Source organism: Marmota flaviventris, chromosome 8 (assembly GCF_047511675.1).
Source record: "Marmota flaviventris isolate mMarFla1 chromosome 8, mMarFla1.hap1, whole genome shotgun sequence".
Lineage (NCBI taxonomy): Eukaryota > Metazoa > Chordata > Mammalia > Rodentia > Sciuridae > Marmota > Marmota flaviventris.
The window spans coordinates 36,291,655-36,308,611 of record NC_092505.1 but is presented as its reverse complement, the minus strand read 5'-3'; the positions used below and the strand labels follow the sequence as shown (position 1 = coordinate 36,308,611).

The window sequence follows — 16,957 nt, the reverse complement described above, 5'->3', positions numbered from 1 at the left end:
AATACATTAACCATAAATTGTTCCTAAAATCAATGTCTTTGTATCTCTGAGAAATAATTATTGAAGAAAAATAATATTAAGATATCAAATTTATGATAAAGAAGGCACTGATTCACTGAAAATGGTTAAAAAAATAACGATATGCAAGAGGAGAAGTTAAAATATTAGGCTTCTACCTTATAATTTTTTATTTGTCTTTTTTCTATCTTACAATTTTTTAAAAAAGATTTCTCATGGGATAATACGATACCTACATTTAAATAAATTATATTATTGAAAGCAAATTTTTAATAATTTAACCTAATTTTCACAGAAGCTATCTCATGTAGTTATATACAGAGTACAACTGAATTCCTTTTATTAAAATTTAAAGAGAATGTAAATCAATTGTAAATATTTTTAAAATCAAGCAAAAAGTTAAGCCTAGACTGTTATTACATTAGAACAGTCATAGTATTAAATGATTTATATTTAAAAAATTCATATTTAAGTATCATTTAAAACAATAGGGATCCTATTAGTTAGCTGTTTATAAACATTAACACCACAAAGTAAAGTTTAGAGTTGAGGTGACATTAGCATACATCTATTCTAATAATGAAATGATTTTATAACTGACAACATTGAGCTTCTAACCCTTTCAATTCACAATAACCAAGCTTATCTCATTCACAAATTATGTCTCATTGGGAGCTACAAAAGGAAAATGCATTTTAATTTTCTTATTTCAAAAATGATTTTCCATTTAAAACCTGAATGTATTTGCAGATGCTTCCATATTTTCTTTTTTGTTTGGGTGAACTAAGTTCAGCAATGTCTAACTTTTTATTTTTAATCTAATGATATAAAGAGTGACTGATTAAGTCTACAATCCTTTCAGGTTGAAATATCTTACTATAATAAAAAAATAAAGAGAGAGAAAGAGAAGAGGGGCGGGGGAGGGGATCACAGCTGGAAACCTTCCCAGAAACTTCACTAGATGACAAAGTAAAAACCAATCTTCTACAGACACTTAATGAAGACATGGTTCAGGGGGTTTTCTGTTCTAGAGATCACTTTGCCCACTAAGAAAAGATAAACACAGTGGATTTCTACAGTTAAACCCTGCAATCAAAGGAGGATAAAAGAAAAAGTGAAAAACTTTATTGCTCATTAAATCACTTACAGTGGTTTTCCTTTGGATTCACAAGTCAAAATTAAAGGCTGTCCTTCTTGTGGAAAAGGAGTAGATGGTATAATCTTAACTGATGGTGTATCTAGGAAGAATGAAATATTAAGGAAGATATTAAACACACATGACAAAGGATTTAATAACTGCATTATCTGCATGTTCAGCATTTATGATATTTCTTAAAATTGCACTTATAAGAGATTGCTTAGATTTGATGAAGTATAGTATGTAATTTTAAGAAGCTTGTTTCTTGTCAGCGCAAATCTAACAAAAATATCTGAATATCTTAAGAGCATCACTGAAATCTGAATTTAAAAGTGAGATTGCAAAAAGTGGTTCAGAGGAATATCAAGCATTTCATACAATTGTTTCTTCAACTATTTATAGATGGCTATGAATACTATTATTATGGACTGAATGCATTTATGTGCATTTGAATAACAACACTTTCATTGTTGCAGGAATACCAGGGACTCACAATAAAGAACCCCCAATGAACACAAGATGAACTACTTTCTCAGAAGCATTATGGAGAATCTCTTTGAAAACTCAGTAATGCAGCACTGAGCACATGCTGCTAGCTCTGAAGTACAGTTGGCAAATTAATTTAAAAAGTATAATATTACTAAAAGTTAACAATTTGTTTTATATGCTACAACAAAATTTTTAGAAAATTATTTCTCCTTAAGAATAAAATCATCCCAGTGGAAGAAATCAAGAATACCCCAAAATATTTAAGATATATATATATATATATATATATATATATATATATATATATATATATATGAAAATGTTTTATTTATACAATAAAAATGTAAATGGGAAATACAATTTAAAAAACACAGACAATGGAAACACATTTCTTTCTTTCTTTCTTTTTTTTTTTTTTTTTTTTCAGTGCTGAGTGTTGAACTCAGTTCCCTACACATGCTAGGCAAGTGCTACCACTGAGTTACTGCCCCAGCCCACACACTTCACACTCATTTCTTTATAGTATTTTGTTGGTTCTGGCATTGTTTAACCAATAGTCAATATGAAATTGCTTTCCTGTCTTCTTTCCATATTGTGTACATTGAACAAAATAGACTATGACTGCTCCTAATAATCACAATTATTCTCACTGTGTCCTTAGTTGTAATGAAAGAATAGAATGGAGCTAGCATTATATTCACTCTCAGACTTTTAAACTCATGAAATAAGTATCAATTGTGTAATTTTCAGAAATGTCGTATACAAAACAAGCTACAATCTTGTGGTTGAACTTATGTCATCTTTTGAAATTATTTGTGCTTCATATGCATTCTTAATCTTTTAAGGAACAAAAATATCATTTAAAGTACTCAAAAATCTTATCCTGGTTACAAAAAATACCATATATATATTATTATAAATAATTGTGATATATGACAATCTCCAGAGAAAAAAATAATAGAAGAAATATGACATATTTCTCCACCAAGTATAAGACAATACACACGTTTTTCTGTCTTTGGATTTGCTATAGTTTAGATCTAAAATGTTCCCCAAAGGTTCATGTATTAAAGACATGCTTGCTAGCATGTGGCACTATTGGAAGGCTGTGGAACCTTTACAAGGTAGAGCATAGGCAATGACCTAACTCCTTTCCACTATGTGTGCCCTTGCAGGCGATCTGTGGAATATGGTCCTTTCTTGCCTTTCTCTTTGCTTCCTACCTACCAAGAGTTAAATAAGCTTCCTCTATTATGTGGTCTCAACATGTACTCTCACCATTATAAACTGTGACACTCCAGGCCTAAAGCAATAGAGCAAAACAAGCAAGTACTGAAATTTCTAAACCTATGAGCCAAAATAAACATTTTCCTATATCAAATTCATTTTCTGAGGCATTCTGCTACAATAACACCAAGTTGGATATCTTGGGTCTGGAATGCAAGCATTGGGTTTTCCTTGGCTCTGAGCCTACACACCTTTGTACTGGGACTAAACCAACAAGTCTTGTTTCTGAGACCATCAGACTCAGACTGGAACTACACCAATGGCTTGCTGGAGTCTCTAACTTGCTGACCCACTCTGCACAAATGGGGAATTGCCAGCTTCTATGATCCTATGAATAATACCTTTTAGTCTATCTATCTATCTATCTATCTATGTATAAACTACTTGTTCTATTTCTCTGGAAAGCTCTGACTAATACACTGTGTTAACAAAGAGAATATGAAGCATGTGGAGAGGGTTTGTCATCTCAGTAGGCCCTGGAAAGTTATATAGGAAGGAAAGGAAATAAATAAGACAAAGTCTATGTTATTAAGCAAATTATACTTTGGGCAACTTAAGTTCAATCTTCCTCTGAAACTCAGAGATGATGTAGGATATGCTTCGGTTATTTGACTTAATGGGCAAGGGACGGAGTATATATGGAATATTTACCAATGCTAATTAGAATTTGGTTGAGGATTGCTCCTGGGGTAAAGGAGAGAGGTGTTAGTTCCAGGGCACTGCTACCCTGCTCATAAGATAGGACTGGTACCTGCCAAAATGATATGTCAGGTTATCACCAGTTTCTGCTTCAGTAAGGTAAATTTAGAGAACTGTGATAAAGGATGAACACAGAATATGTACTGATTTTGCCTAACTCTGCCTGTTTAGTTTAAGTAGTTTATTAGAGGAGAGGATTTTTATAACAAATGATCTCTTGAAGTATGATTCAGCATTCCCTTTAGATTTACCATACAGAATTTCAATTATAAGCAAATGCCAAAGCAGATAATACACTAAGCAAGTATTTCTATAAAATTCACAAGAATAAACCAAATAACCTTCAAGTTAACAAAAACCAAGGAACATAATACAATACTCTTATTATTTGACTTCAAATTATTAAAAATATTGATTAGTTTTATTTTTCTAAGTGAATATGAAAACTGAAAAAGTCATTGAATGTAAACATGTTTTAAAAATGGAGATATAATCTTAAAGAAGTCTTTCTTGACTTTCTTTGACAGTTCTCCCCTTTACACAAAATCTCACACAAATACATACATACAGATGCATACACACACGTACACACACAATATTGTTATATATCTCTGGCTAATCTTTTTTTATTATTCTACTTGGGTTTTTTTATATTTAGCCTTTAAAATTTTGAGATCAGGAAAAATATGATTCAGAATCTGTTCTCACATAACTTTCTTTTTGGTCTATCAGCCACACCTATATCTACCTATTAATCACTCACAGATTTAGACCCCAGAGAAATTCTTTTCTATGAGCTACACTACCTTATCTGCAGCAACTATTCAGCATGTCCACTTGGATATATCAAAGACATGGCACATGTGATATGCCTAAAATGAACTCAAAGCCCCCAGCCTTCCCTTTGTCATTTCTCTCCTCCAGCAATCATTAGTTTGATAAAATACCATCAGATGTCTCTTGTTCCTTTATCATTTCTATAACCAATTAATCAACAAATTGTTTTCTATAATTTATCCATAAAATCCAGTTGATCTATCTCCTACATAATTTTCATATCCACACATTTTTTGTACCTCCAAAATCATTTTTTGGTCCAGTTTGCCAAAACAGTATTTGCCAAAATGGTATCCTTTGCAACAGTATTATGCCCATCTTAATCTTACAGTAAAACTAAACAAAACTGTCTTCTCGAAACAAGAATCTTACCACACAATTTTTTTTTTCTTTTCTTTTTACCTTTTTGTGTTTTGCACTACTGACAATTGAAACCTGAACTTTGTGCATGCTAGGCGAACATTTTACCATTGAGCTACATTCAAGCCCACATCAACATTTTTATAAAAACCTCACATATTAATCTCTGCTGTCAGGATAAAAGGAAAAATTATTAAATTATTTAAGTCCTTCATGATCTGTGTCTTTCTTTAATTTCTTGTCCTTTAACTTTCTATTTCATCCTTTGAATTGCATGCAATTATGCTTTCTTCCAGATTCTTTAAAGAATGTTTCATCTTGACTTTATATAAAATGTCAGAAATGTTACATTTTGGGAGGATCGTAACTTTTACATATTTTTAAAATCTTAAATGGCATATGCTAAGGGTAATTATCAGTTACTCTCTAATTTTTTCAGATGCATCTGTTACATATTATTCATCCTTATGTATTTTCTTAAGTCATAGATGTATCCTGTGTTTTGCATAGTGCTTTATACTAAGTTTATGCTTAGTAAATAATTACTAAATGTTTTAGACACCTTTTTGCTGCTGTGACTAAAAGAACTGACAAGAACAATTTTAGAGGAGGAAAAGTTTATATGGGGTTCACAGTTTCAGAGGTTCATAGACAGCTAGCTCCATTCCTTGGGGCTCCATGTGAGACAACATCATGGCTGAAGAATGTGGAGGACAGAAGCAGCTCACATAATGATGAGAAAGAAAAGAGACTCTACTTGCCAGATACAATATATACCCAAAAGCACATTCCTAGGGAGCTACCTCCTCTAGTCATACCCTACCCGCCTTCAGTTACCACCCTGTTAATACCCATCAGGGGATTAATTAATTGATTGGGTTAAGGGTCTCATAACCCATCATTTCACCTTGGAACATTTCACCACATCAGCTTTTGGGAGAAAACTCACATGTAAACCATAACACTAAATAAACAAAAGCAATAAAATTTCTGATGCATCTTATCATAAATTTGGTACAAATTATAAAATATTTTTTAAAATCCTTAATCAAAATTTTGTTGGTGCCTGCTGCACAGATAATTGCTCTTAAATACTCATGTCACAAACCTTAGATTAACTTTTAATCTTAGCTCACATTTACATTAATTAAATGTATATTGCTAATTGTCTTCCTGTTACAAATTGTCTGCCTTAGATATCCTCAGATAATAATTTTACATGATTTAAATTGGGAATGTCTTTTTTAATATAAGCACTACATACATACACTATTTTTCTCTCATCATCTGGTCTTGGCAGGAGAAACACTCAATTTTGAACAGATTTATTGAAGTATTATGCCAAAATGCTAGATTTGATGACCATAAAATGTTAGTAATTCCTATTTATACATGTTCATAGCAATGCACACAAAATTACCTTAGTAACATGTCAGATTCAATAGAAGTGTGATTACTGCTCTGAATTTACTATCAAATATTTTTTAATAACAGGAAGTCATTTGTATTCTGACCAAATTTTACTTAATGACAAAAACCTGTAATTATTTTTATTTTATTCTTATAAGTATTATATTGTATCCATTAGGGAGTTGACAAGAAGTATCAGGTTATTATTATATATAACTATATAAATTCTGATATAGAACAAGAATTATATTATATATATAACTATATAATTTATATAGTTATATGTATATAACTATATAAATTCTAAATTATATATAACTATATAAATTATATATAACTATATAAATTCTAAAATATATATATGTGTGTGTATACATATATATATATATATATATATATATATATTATATATATATATATATATATATATGCTCTCTTTTACTATTAAAGGCATGTTAGGGTAAAGGAATATAAATTTTATTTACTTGTAACAATTTCTTCAAAATATTTCTTTTAGTAAGTGAAACCCACATCTAAACATATTTTTTATATTATTTATTTTTTGAATATTAAAATGAATGGATGTTTTCAGGAATGGCATGCTACACAATAGATTTTTATGATACTGATTTTATAAAATAAACAAATGTATATATTTAGCTTCGGTCTTTTTACTAATCCAGATAAGAATAAAAATGAGAAATTAAGTACTATTTAATTTGATTTTTCCACTGCCAAGTCATCTATTAATATTTTTTTATTTTATTTTTTCTGTGTCTGTATTTCTTTTTTTAATTGATTGTATTTTTTTAAATACACAACAGTGGAATGCATTACAATTCTTATTACACATATAGAGCACAATTTTTCATATCTTTGTATACAGAGTATTTTCACATCAATTCATGTCTTTATACATGTACTTTGTTTTCTGTTATTTTTGCATTACAACTCTTATTACACGTATATACCACAATTTTTCATATCTCTGTTTGTATATAAAGTATATTGACACCCAATTCATATCTTCATACATGTACTTTGAATAATGATGCCCATCACATTCCACCATCCTTTGCTAATGTGTCTTATTTCTTAAATTATTTGTAGGTTTTCTTCTAGGTTGTAGTTTTTCATTACAAATATATTTCAAAGCATTGGGAATATTGCTTAAACAGATTACTTAAATAGTAATTCCAGACTGCTATGGAAGTAATTCCTCTATTTCACTCTCTAGAAGCAACATGAATTAATTCTACTATACTTCTTTACAAACCAGAATAATGTTCTTGCTTCAGTACTTTGGGGATGCAAATAATGTCCTGTTTCTAAGCTGCTCATATAATGAGTTACCATGAGTTATAACAACTAGTGATACTTTTTTTAGAAGGGTTAGAAAAAAATACATTATATTGCTGCTATGTCTTTACTCTGGCTTTGTCCTATACATGAAGCCCTTATTTAACTTATTTGAGGACATTTTAAAACAGTGTGAAAATTGCTAATGTGCAAAAGTATATGTCAACTCTGTTAATCCTGTGTCTATTGAATATATATGAATTGCTTAATATACACAGATATGAACAACAGGGAACAGTTAAAAATTAGCTTGAAATTATTCCATGGTTCAGGATAGGTAATGTTATAAAATATTGCACTTAGTTTATTTCATCCATGCTTTGAGCACTCAAGATGCAAGATCTTCATCTATTTAATCATGCGTCTTCAGATCCTAATAGAATGCTTGCTATGAGTAAGAATTTTTCAAAGCCTTGAAAAGTTTGGGGATGCAGGCTGGAGAAGCTTTAGAATGCTGTAATCAGAACTCCATGGATCATTCTGGTGGAAGCTGAGAAGACCAGAATGCAGAAAATGAAGACTGCTCATGAGGTTTGAGGACCCTACTGGGAATTGAAGTAGATGCCATGCAGGCTATATTCTGGCAAAGATATTTTCTACGTTTTATTCATGTCCTGATACTTTGTGTGAAGCCTAATTTAAAGGTGATGTACTAATTAATTTTGTAGAAGAAATTCAAGGAAGCATTGCATTCAGTCAGTGGAAAGGATGTTGCTGGCAGCTTTAGCCAGGTTTATTTTGAGAATCAGGAAAAGATATCAGAGCTGAAAGATTTTAAAAACTTGCAGTCTGGCCTGAAAAGTATGTCTCAAATTAGGGCCAGGAATGATGTGGTCCTTAAAGGTACTATTGCCCCTAAAAGAGATGCTAAGTACTTTGCATAGAGACAATAGGAAAGAGGGCTTGAGAACATCTCAGGAATGTATAAGAACATATCCTTCATAGGCTCAATGGTGTACATCGAAAATTACTTTGAGAAAAGATAATGAGGTCTTCCTGCTTGCACAGAGAGGCATCGGAAACAGTTTCATTATGCTCAGCCATGAAGTACCCAGAAGCTTCTGCAGTCATGGTTTCAGGGGGCCGAGCTACTGCAAAAGTTGGCAAAGACTTTGATGTCATCCATATAGTGCTGGTTCTGCAGGAATGAAGGATGCTAGAGTTAGGGTCTCATAGAGGCTTCCGCTGAGATTTCAAAGGAAGACCTGGAAACCAGGCAGAATGTAGCATGATCAGAGTTCCTGTGGGCTGCTTCTGAAGGGTTAATGCATGAGGATGCGAGAAGAAAGTCAAACCTGAAGTGGAGACCCTCCAAAATAAGAGATGCCAATAGGATGTGGGATGTCTGCTGAGGAAAACTGCATAAATCAAACAAAGCAAGTTTAGGAGGACCATGTGAGCTATATTCAGCAAGGGCATTGGCTTAGAACTATGCAAGGCCTTTGGAGAGAACATCAAGATGCCATGTACCCCAGATGCTGGATGTAGAGCTATAGAATTTTCTCATTCTTTCTTTCTATAATCCTACTTATAACTTGTGGAATGAAGATGCTTACTCTATGCAGTTTTATGTTGGATATACATAATGTGCTTTAGATTTTTACAGGGGCTCACAGAGTCTTGAATCTCAGACAAGACTTTAGACTTAGACTTTTGGGAAATGCTGAGACTGTTAAGAATATGGGACTCTTGGAAATGGACTAAACATGTTTTGCACTGTGAGATGGACATAAGCTTTGGGAGCCAGGGAAGGAATGTTTTAGGTTGGATATGAGGTGTCCTCCCTAAGTTTCTGTACTGATGTAGAAATATTCAGAGATAAAATTATTGGATTATGATAGCAGTAAGCTAATCAGTACATGTTACTTTGAATGAACTAATTAGGTGGAAACTGTGGGTAGTGTGGCATGGCTAGAGGAGGAGAGTCACTGAGAGTATACCCTGGAAGGTTTCATCTTCTCCGGAGTCCCCTTTTCCTCTCTTTGCTTCCTGGATGTTCATGAACTGAGCAGCGGTCCTCAGCCATACCCTTCTGCCAAGATGTCTCACCTCAGTCCACAGAAATGGAGTCAGCCCACCATGGACTAAACCACTGAAACTCAATGAGATAAAATAAATTTTTCTTCCTCTAAATTGTTCTTGTCAGGTATTTTGGTCAGAGTGATAAAAGCTGACTAACAAGGCTGAATAAATGAACAAATAAATTACAATGTTTCTCACAAAATGCAAGGATATGAGAAAGTTTTGAACAAGCTTTTAATAAAAGATATATTTATTCTTTCACAAATACTGCCTTAGTACTTATTAGCAGCCATACAAAATATGCAGTTATTTTGAAAGTTAAATGATTTCTCTAAGGCTTTTCCAGGGGAAAATATACCATTCTTCAGAATCCATCTTAAAATATTTTCAAATATGAAAAAAAAAATTTCCCGTAAGTATTATTTTTATTTTATCTGAAAAATACTGGGGCTCATTTGGAAGAAACACAATTACAGTTGGAGAGATAGATTAATAAACCAAATATTATTCTTTTTAAAGGTTGTATTAACTTGGGAAGTAAGAAAATATCACATTCCATTTGGATAAATCAGACTTAGAATCAAAATAAAGATATTGATCCAATGGAATGGATTTTCTATATTCTTAACAAAGATTCTGGAAGATAAAAGATTTGTGATGAAGTTACTATTAAACACCTAATGAATAATCTTAAAAGAACAGCTCTTAAAGTGTTTGGTGTCAGTGGTTCAACAACATGTATCAACACTAAAGCTTTTAAAAAGAGCCTTTAAATAAAAAAAAATTACCAATAAGAAACCAACCTTCTTCTGTAATTAACAAAGTATAACTGGGGCTTACAGTTATATAAAAGTAGTATTTAGCCTTTTATGAATGATGAGCAAACCACCAAAGAGAAACAACCAAAGACTAACACCTAATACTGAGTTATGAGATCATTCCACATTGTATTATATATGATGTGAACAATGATAAATAACTTAAACTGTAAACAGTAGTCATGCATTGCTTATGGTATTACATGGCCACTAATTGAAATGAAAGTATTATTTTGGTAATTTTATTTGTCCTCAAAAATTATTTTCTGGGAATACTCCCAAATGATCCATTCATTTAATGATATTTTAATATAGTTCCTAAAACATACTAGCATAGTGTTTGTACCCTTACTCCCCATGACTTCAAAGGAATTGTAACATTACAGCATTGTACATTATAACAGTCACAAGGTAACACTTCAAGATTGTGATCTTTCATACATGGTGTTACCAAGCACCAAGCATATGCTTAGGAAAGCAGGCTAATCAGAGAAGAGATCAAACCTATGTATTTCATTGGTGTATCTTCAATGGCTAGAACAAATTCAGATCTCAATTAAATATTTGCTGAATCAATGAATATGGCCTTTTATAATTTTTTCCAACTGGTTGTTAGGAACACAAATGTGCTATAAAATCAATCTACTTCTCAGATCTATGTTCAAATAATTCCGAACATTAATCCAATATTTGACAAATTATACTTGTCAATGTAAATGCTCCATATACATCAGCTTCCTGTGTCTTTCGTAAAGTATATAAGGGAAATGTTGTCTTCATTATACAAATTATGAAAACAAAATTCAAAAGAGTGACTTGACTAAGTTCCACAAGCATAAATTGGTTTGATATTTCTCTCCCCTTATCATAACACACTTCAGCAAGTGTGTGTTTCCTGTTTTCTCTGAGACTACTCTAGGAATTAATGCTTTTTGTTTTACATTCCTTCCTCAAAATCAGTGCTTTCTCTCTGTGAATTAAAATCCAGGCCAAGATTCTTTGACTCTATATGAGCTGCATATTCTAAATCCTGTCTATCAATGTTTTTGGATTCTATGTCTAACATCTCTCTTCCTTTCTTTTCTCTCTCTCTCTCTCTCTCTCTCTCTCTCTCTCTCTCTCTCTCTCTCTCTCTCATATCATCCTCTCATATTGTTTTTCTCTTTGATAAATGAAAATACTCCTTTAAAATTTAGTTTCTTATCTCATTTATCATTAATTGCATTCATGTGTGATTCTCATCCAGAAATAACACAAAAATATTTTAACAACAAATCTTTATTAAGGGAAATTTAATAGTGATTTTTTAGTATTTTACAGATGAATGATTTGTAAATATTTGCCTTATTGCAATCTTATTATAAAAAGGTTTCCAAACAAAAGAATGACTTAACACCTTTATAAAAATCTCTTGGTAATCACTAATTTTAAAGAAAAGTATATACCTCCTTACCTTAGTGAAGTCACATTGAGTTCACACTGAAATAGAAATTCTCAGCTATAGAAAATTTTGCCCTGCAAATATACTTGGCAAAGTCTATAGACATTTTTGTTTGTTGAAATGAAGGCAATAGATGTAGGGCTTACCAGTGTCATCTAATGGATTAAAGCCAGGAATACTACTAAATAATGTAAAATGCACAGGACAAGCCCCACAATAAAGAATTGTCTGGGTCAAAATGTCCATTAAAGCCTTCCTCTAAAATATTCATATATACTCTATTACCTATAGATACATTCCTTGTTACTACAAAAAAGGAAAACTAGAGAATTTTAAAACTTCAGGGATTAATGCTTTTTGTTTTACATTCCTTCCTCAAAATCAGTGCTTTCTCTCTCTGAATTAAAATCCAGGCCAAGACTCTTTGACTCCATATGATCTGCATATTCTAATTCCTGTCTATTGATGTTTCTGGATTCTGTGTCTAACATCTCTCTTCCTTTCTCCCTCTCTCTCTCCCGTGCTCTCTCTCCCTTTCTCTCACACATCATAATTAATGATATATTTGGTTTTCTCTTGTATTACTGTTTATTCCTGAAATGAAATAAAAGTTTAAATAGTCTGAGTAAGACCATGGTGATACTTGAAATAAAACACTATAAATCAAACTTGACCCAAATTATCTCAAGGTCCATCAAATTTTATTGGGTGTTGTGAGGTGATATGGCAAGAGTTATCCAAAACCATTTCAGTTAAAGCATTATCTGCTAGTCATTTCCTATGTGTAAAATTACCTTTTTCTAATATGTCCAATTTATTTATTTTTCTCTCTGTAATTTTGAAATAAAACTCAAACTCTCACTTTCCATTTAACTCAGATTTCTTTGGGTAATGATCAAAACTATCAGATACCTTCCTTTCAACAATGTGTTAAATTCCTTCTAATTCTAGTGAAAATTACTTTTATGGCAATCATTCATTTATTTGGCAAATGTTTATAAATTACTGTGTGCACAAGGCATAGTACTACCTCTGTGCAACTGCTATACATCCACAAAAACTAGTAGGCCATAGAAATTTAATATTAATAAAAAATATAGCTCAAAAAATACAAAGTTCAAAATTGTAGGCACCATAATACTCCCATGATGCATTGTGGTAGTTACTGAGGGAATAGATTACACACATTTGACGAAATAATGATAGCTACCTAGAGAAATGGCATTTAAATTATTCAGGGAATATACAGTATTTGGTCTGGTAGAATTTTTGTGGAGGGAAGAAAGAGGATAGCATCTGAGGAGGGCAGATGAACAAAAGACTAGTGTCTAGTAAAAAAAAAACAAAAAACTGGGTTATAGATGAGACCTGTGAAATCATGTAGGGTATGCTATATGGGAAAGAACACTGAGAGAACCATCATAGGGGGTTATATTTTCAAAGCTTTGTGTGTCAGATTCAAGAGTCTGGACATTACATTAGAGGCAGTAAAAAATCATCTAAAGTGAGTAACAGGCTCAGAAATAAGTTTTAGAAGATGTATTTGGCAATGTGTAAAACTGAATGGGTTGAGAGGACATCAGAAGGAATGTGCCTTTACCATAAAAAATGAGCCTCAAGGAAGATCTTAAAGAGAATCTAGAGGCCATAAAAATACAGGCAAAAAAAAAAAATGAATCAATACATTATTTTATTTCATATGTTTTTACAATTATATGCTTGATCTTACATTATTTAAAGTGTATTTGATATCGATTTTGTTTTTGCTCTTGTTTTTAGTATTGCAGACTGAACCCTGGGGTGCTTTATTACAGAGTTATATCCGTAGTCCTTTTTATTTTTTATTTTGAGACCCAGTGTCAGTAAGTTGCCCAGGCTGGCCTAGAACTTTTGATCCTCCAACTGATTTTTTGACCTGCCGGGAAAATATGTGCCACAGTGCCTGGCAGTTTTCAGTTATATTTAGGGAATAATATAATTTGAGATTTGCAATTCTTTTTTTTTTTTTTAATATTTATTTATTTTTTTTAGTTCTCGGTGGACACAACATCTTTGTTTGTATGTGGTGCTGAGGATCGAACCCGGGCCGCACGCATGCCAGGCGAGCGCGCTACCGCTTGAGCCACATCCCCAGCCCGAGATTTGCAATTCTTAAAGATTTTTCTAACCGACAAAGTGAAAATTTTCTTTTTGAAATAGATTTTAAATTATCTCATTCTGCAGGTAAGATAAGAATACATTGACATGAAACATGCTTAAATTTAAGATATATTGATACAAAAGCATCCTTAAATCTATGATAAATTTTCAAGTTTTGGTGTTGTTGCACTTCCATATTATAATAAGTCTTGAGACTTCAGCATCCTAGAGTTATTGTACCATTAACTCATAGATTGTCCGCAAATTATGATGAAAATGAAAAAGAGTACTAGGACATCCTAAGACCAACTCAATAGAGTAATGAGTAGCCATATCTAGCTATCTAAATTTAATGTAGACTAATTAAAATTAAATCCTCAATACAGTTTCTTAGTCACAAGATACACATTTCAATTGCTTAGTCATCACGTATCACTGACTACTGACTGCAGTTTGGGCCTGGGTATAGAACATTTCTACCATTGCAGAAACCTATTAGACAGTCCTGCTGCAGTTGATGGTTTATGTAAAAATGATATAAATTACTACTGTCACCTGGACCATCTTTGTTTATAAAGTTTCCCAGGTTTTGAATTTTATTTCATGGACATTTAAAAGAAGTCTAGAAATCAAAGCACCATCATTATAGTTCTGTTTTCTTTCAAATTGATTGTTTTACCCTTTATAATCTCAGTTAAGAACTCAGAAGCTTTATTTTCTGATCATAATGGCAAAGGAAAAAAAAACTGACAGAAGAAAACATCTAAAAAAATTTAGAAAATTCAGGAGATGAATGAAAAATTCTAAAGATATTGGTGAAGAATAAGTGTTTACTTTTAGTTTTATAGACAAAGTTTGTCCTCACAACATTCAAAGTCATGAACACAAAACTTACTCTTTTAAAAAAATATTAACTCAAAATGGATCATAGATTTAAGTATTCAACATAAAACTATAAAAAACATAAAATTATAAAATTTCTAGAAGATAAAGTAAAAGTCTAAGTTTCCAAGTGTTTGATCATACAGGCTTTTTAGATACAACATCCCATACATGATCCATGAAATAAAAATTTGATTAAATTGGACTTCATTTTAAAAAAGGCTTTTATTTTATGAAAGTTACAATTAAGGGATTGAAAAGACAAGGTACATACTGGAAAAAAAAAACATTATATATATAAAAGGACTTTTAGCTAAGATATATGAAAATGTCTTAAAATTCAATAAGAAAAAAATTGAAAATCAGTATGAGATCTAATAGATCAAGACCAGTGCTTGGGCAACTTAGCAAGACCCTAGTTAAAATAAAAAATAAATAAATAAAAAGGCTGGGATGAGGCTCAGTGGCCCAGTGCCTCTGGGTTCAATACTCAGAATAATAATAATAACAATAATAATAATAGCAATCATCATAATCATCATCATCATCTATATCAATACACTTACCTAGAATTGATATAAATAATAATGCAAGATATTAGTTATAAGGAAATGTGTAAGGAGGTGTCTGGGTTGGGAGAGAAAGTACATGGGAACTCTGTACACTCTGCTCAATTTTTCTCTAAACTTAACACTGCCCTAAAAAGAAAGTCTATCAGTTAAAACAAAAATAAAAGTTGGAGGACCAGAGAGCATATATGGATGATGCTTTTCCCTGGTATATCAAGGACTAATCTGGTAATGTCTAACATGCTAATTTATTACAGTAGTTTTCTATGTATTTTTCTATTCATTTTACTGGCATCCCAGTAAAATCAATAGCAGTCAGGGCATACGTTGATACAATACAAAAATGTAGCCCATGGCTTTTTAAGGAGGAGTTGTTAAATATATCACAATGGAACCATCATGGTGAAGATTTAAAAAGAATAGAAAAGAAAAGCCCGGGGACTCTGCCAGTTGGCACATTGCCATTGTGGACGTTCGTATCTTGTTTGCTTAGTCCAAAGCCTTCAGTTCAGACAATGGTAGAGGAAGGAGAAGACATAATGATTCAAGTAAAAGAGAAGGTCTCTCAAGTTAGTCAGACAGAGGAAAAGATTCAAGTAAAAAAGAAGGTCTCTCAAGTTAGTCAGACAGAGGAAAAGATTCAAGTAAAAGAGAAGGCCTCTCAAGTTAGTCAGACAGAGAAAGAAAGTGTAAAACAGAAAAAGCCATCAGGGGGAAAGTTACAACAGGAGATTGCTACTAACACCTTTCTATCACCAGAGGGTGTAAGTGTCCAACCAACAGCACCACCTCTACAGGAGACTGCTACTAACACCTTTCTATCACCAGAGGACGTAAGTGTCCAACTAACAAGGCCACCTCCATATGCTGGGAGGTCCCCAACCCCCGCAGTTGATAGTTGGGATCCTGAGACAAGATCTCAAATATTAACATGCCCTGTATTTGAGGCAGGAGGGCAGCGATTTTACCAAGTTTTAAATTTCAAAACAGTGAAGCAGCTAAAAGAGGCTGTAACAACCTATGGTCCTCAAGCACCCTTCACTGTAAGCTTGGTCGAATCCATTAACAACTTGAACATGACGCCAGCAGATTGGGCTAATATGTGTAAAGCTGTGCTAAATGGAGGACAATACCTGTTATGGAAGGTTGCCAATGAGGAATTTTGCAAGGAGACGGCTAGGCGAAATGCAGCAGCTGGTTATCCTCAGAGAAATCTAGATATGTTGTTAGGAAAGGGACCTTATGAGGATCAGCAGCAACAAATGGCATATGATCCTGGCGTATACGCACAAATTGCTGCAGATGCAATTAAGGCATGGAAGACTTTACAAGGACATGGAGGTTTACAAGGTCAATTATCTAAGGTAATACAAGGAGCTAATGAACCTTATGCTGAATTTGTAGATAGGCTTATTCAAACAGCTACCAGAGTTTTTGGGAATACAGAAGCTTGTGGGGGGAGAGAGAGGCTTGTGGAAAGCCGATGGTG

The 16,957-nt window shown here is 32.6% G+C and overlaps 1 protein-coding gene across 2 annotated transcripts in view; it reads right to left on the bottom strand.

Moving 5' to 3' along the window:
• The window catches only part of Cadm2 (cell adhesion molecule 2), a 157,851-nt gene that overhangs the window by 108,900 nt on the left and 31,994 nt on the right, over nucleotides 1-16,957 (bottom strand). For both annotated transcript variants that reach the window (XM_027929173.2, XM_027929175.2), the window contains exon 4: nucleotides 1,166-1,256. In XM_027929173.2, coding sequence (XP_027784974.2) covers nucleotides 1,166-1,256 — 91 coding nt within the window. The remainder of the gene's footprint in view (nucleotides 1-1,165; nucleotides 1,257-16,957) is intronic.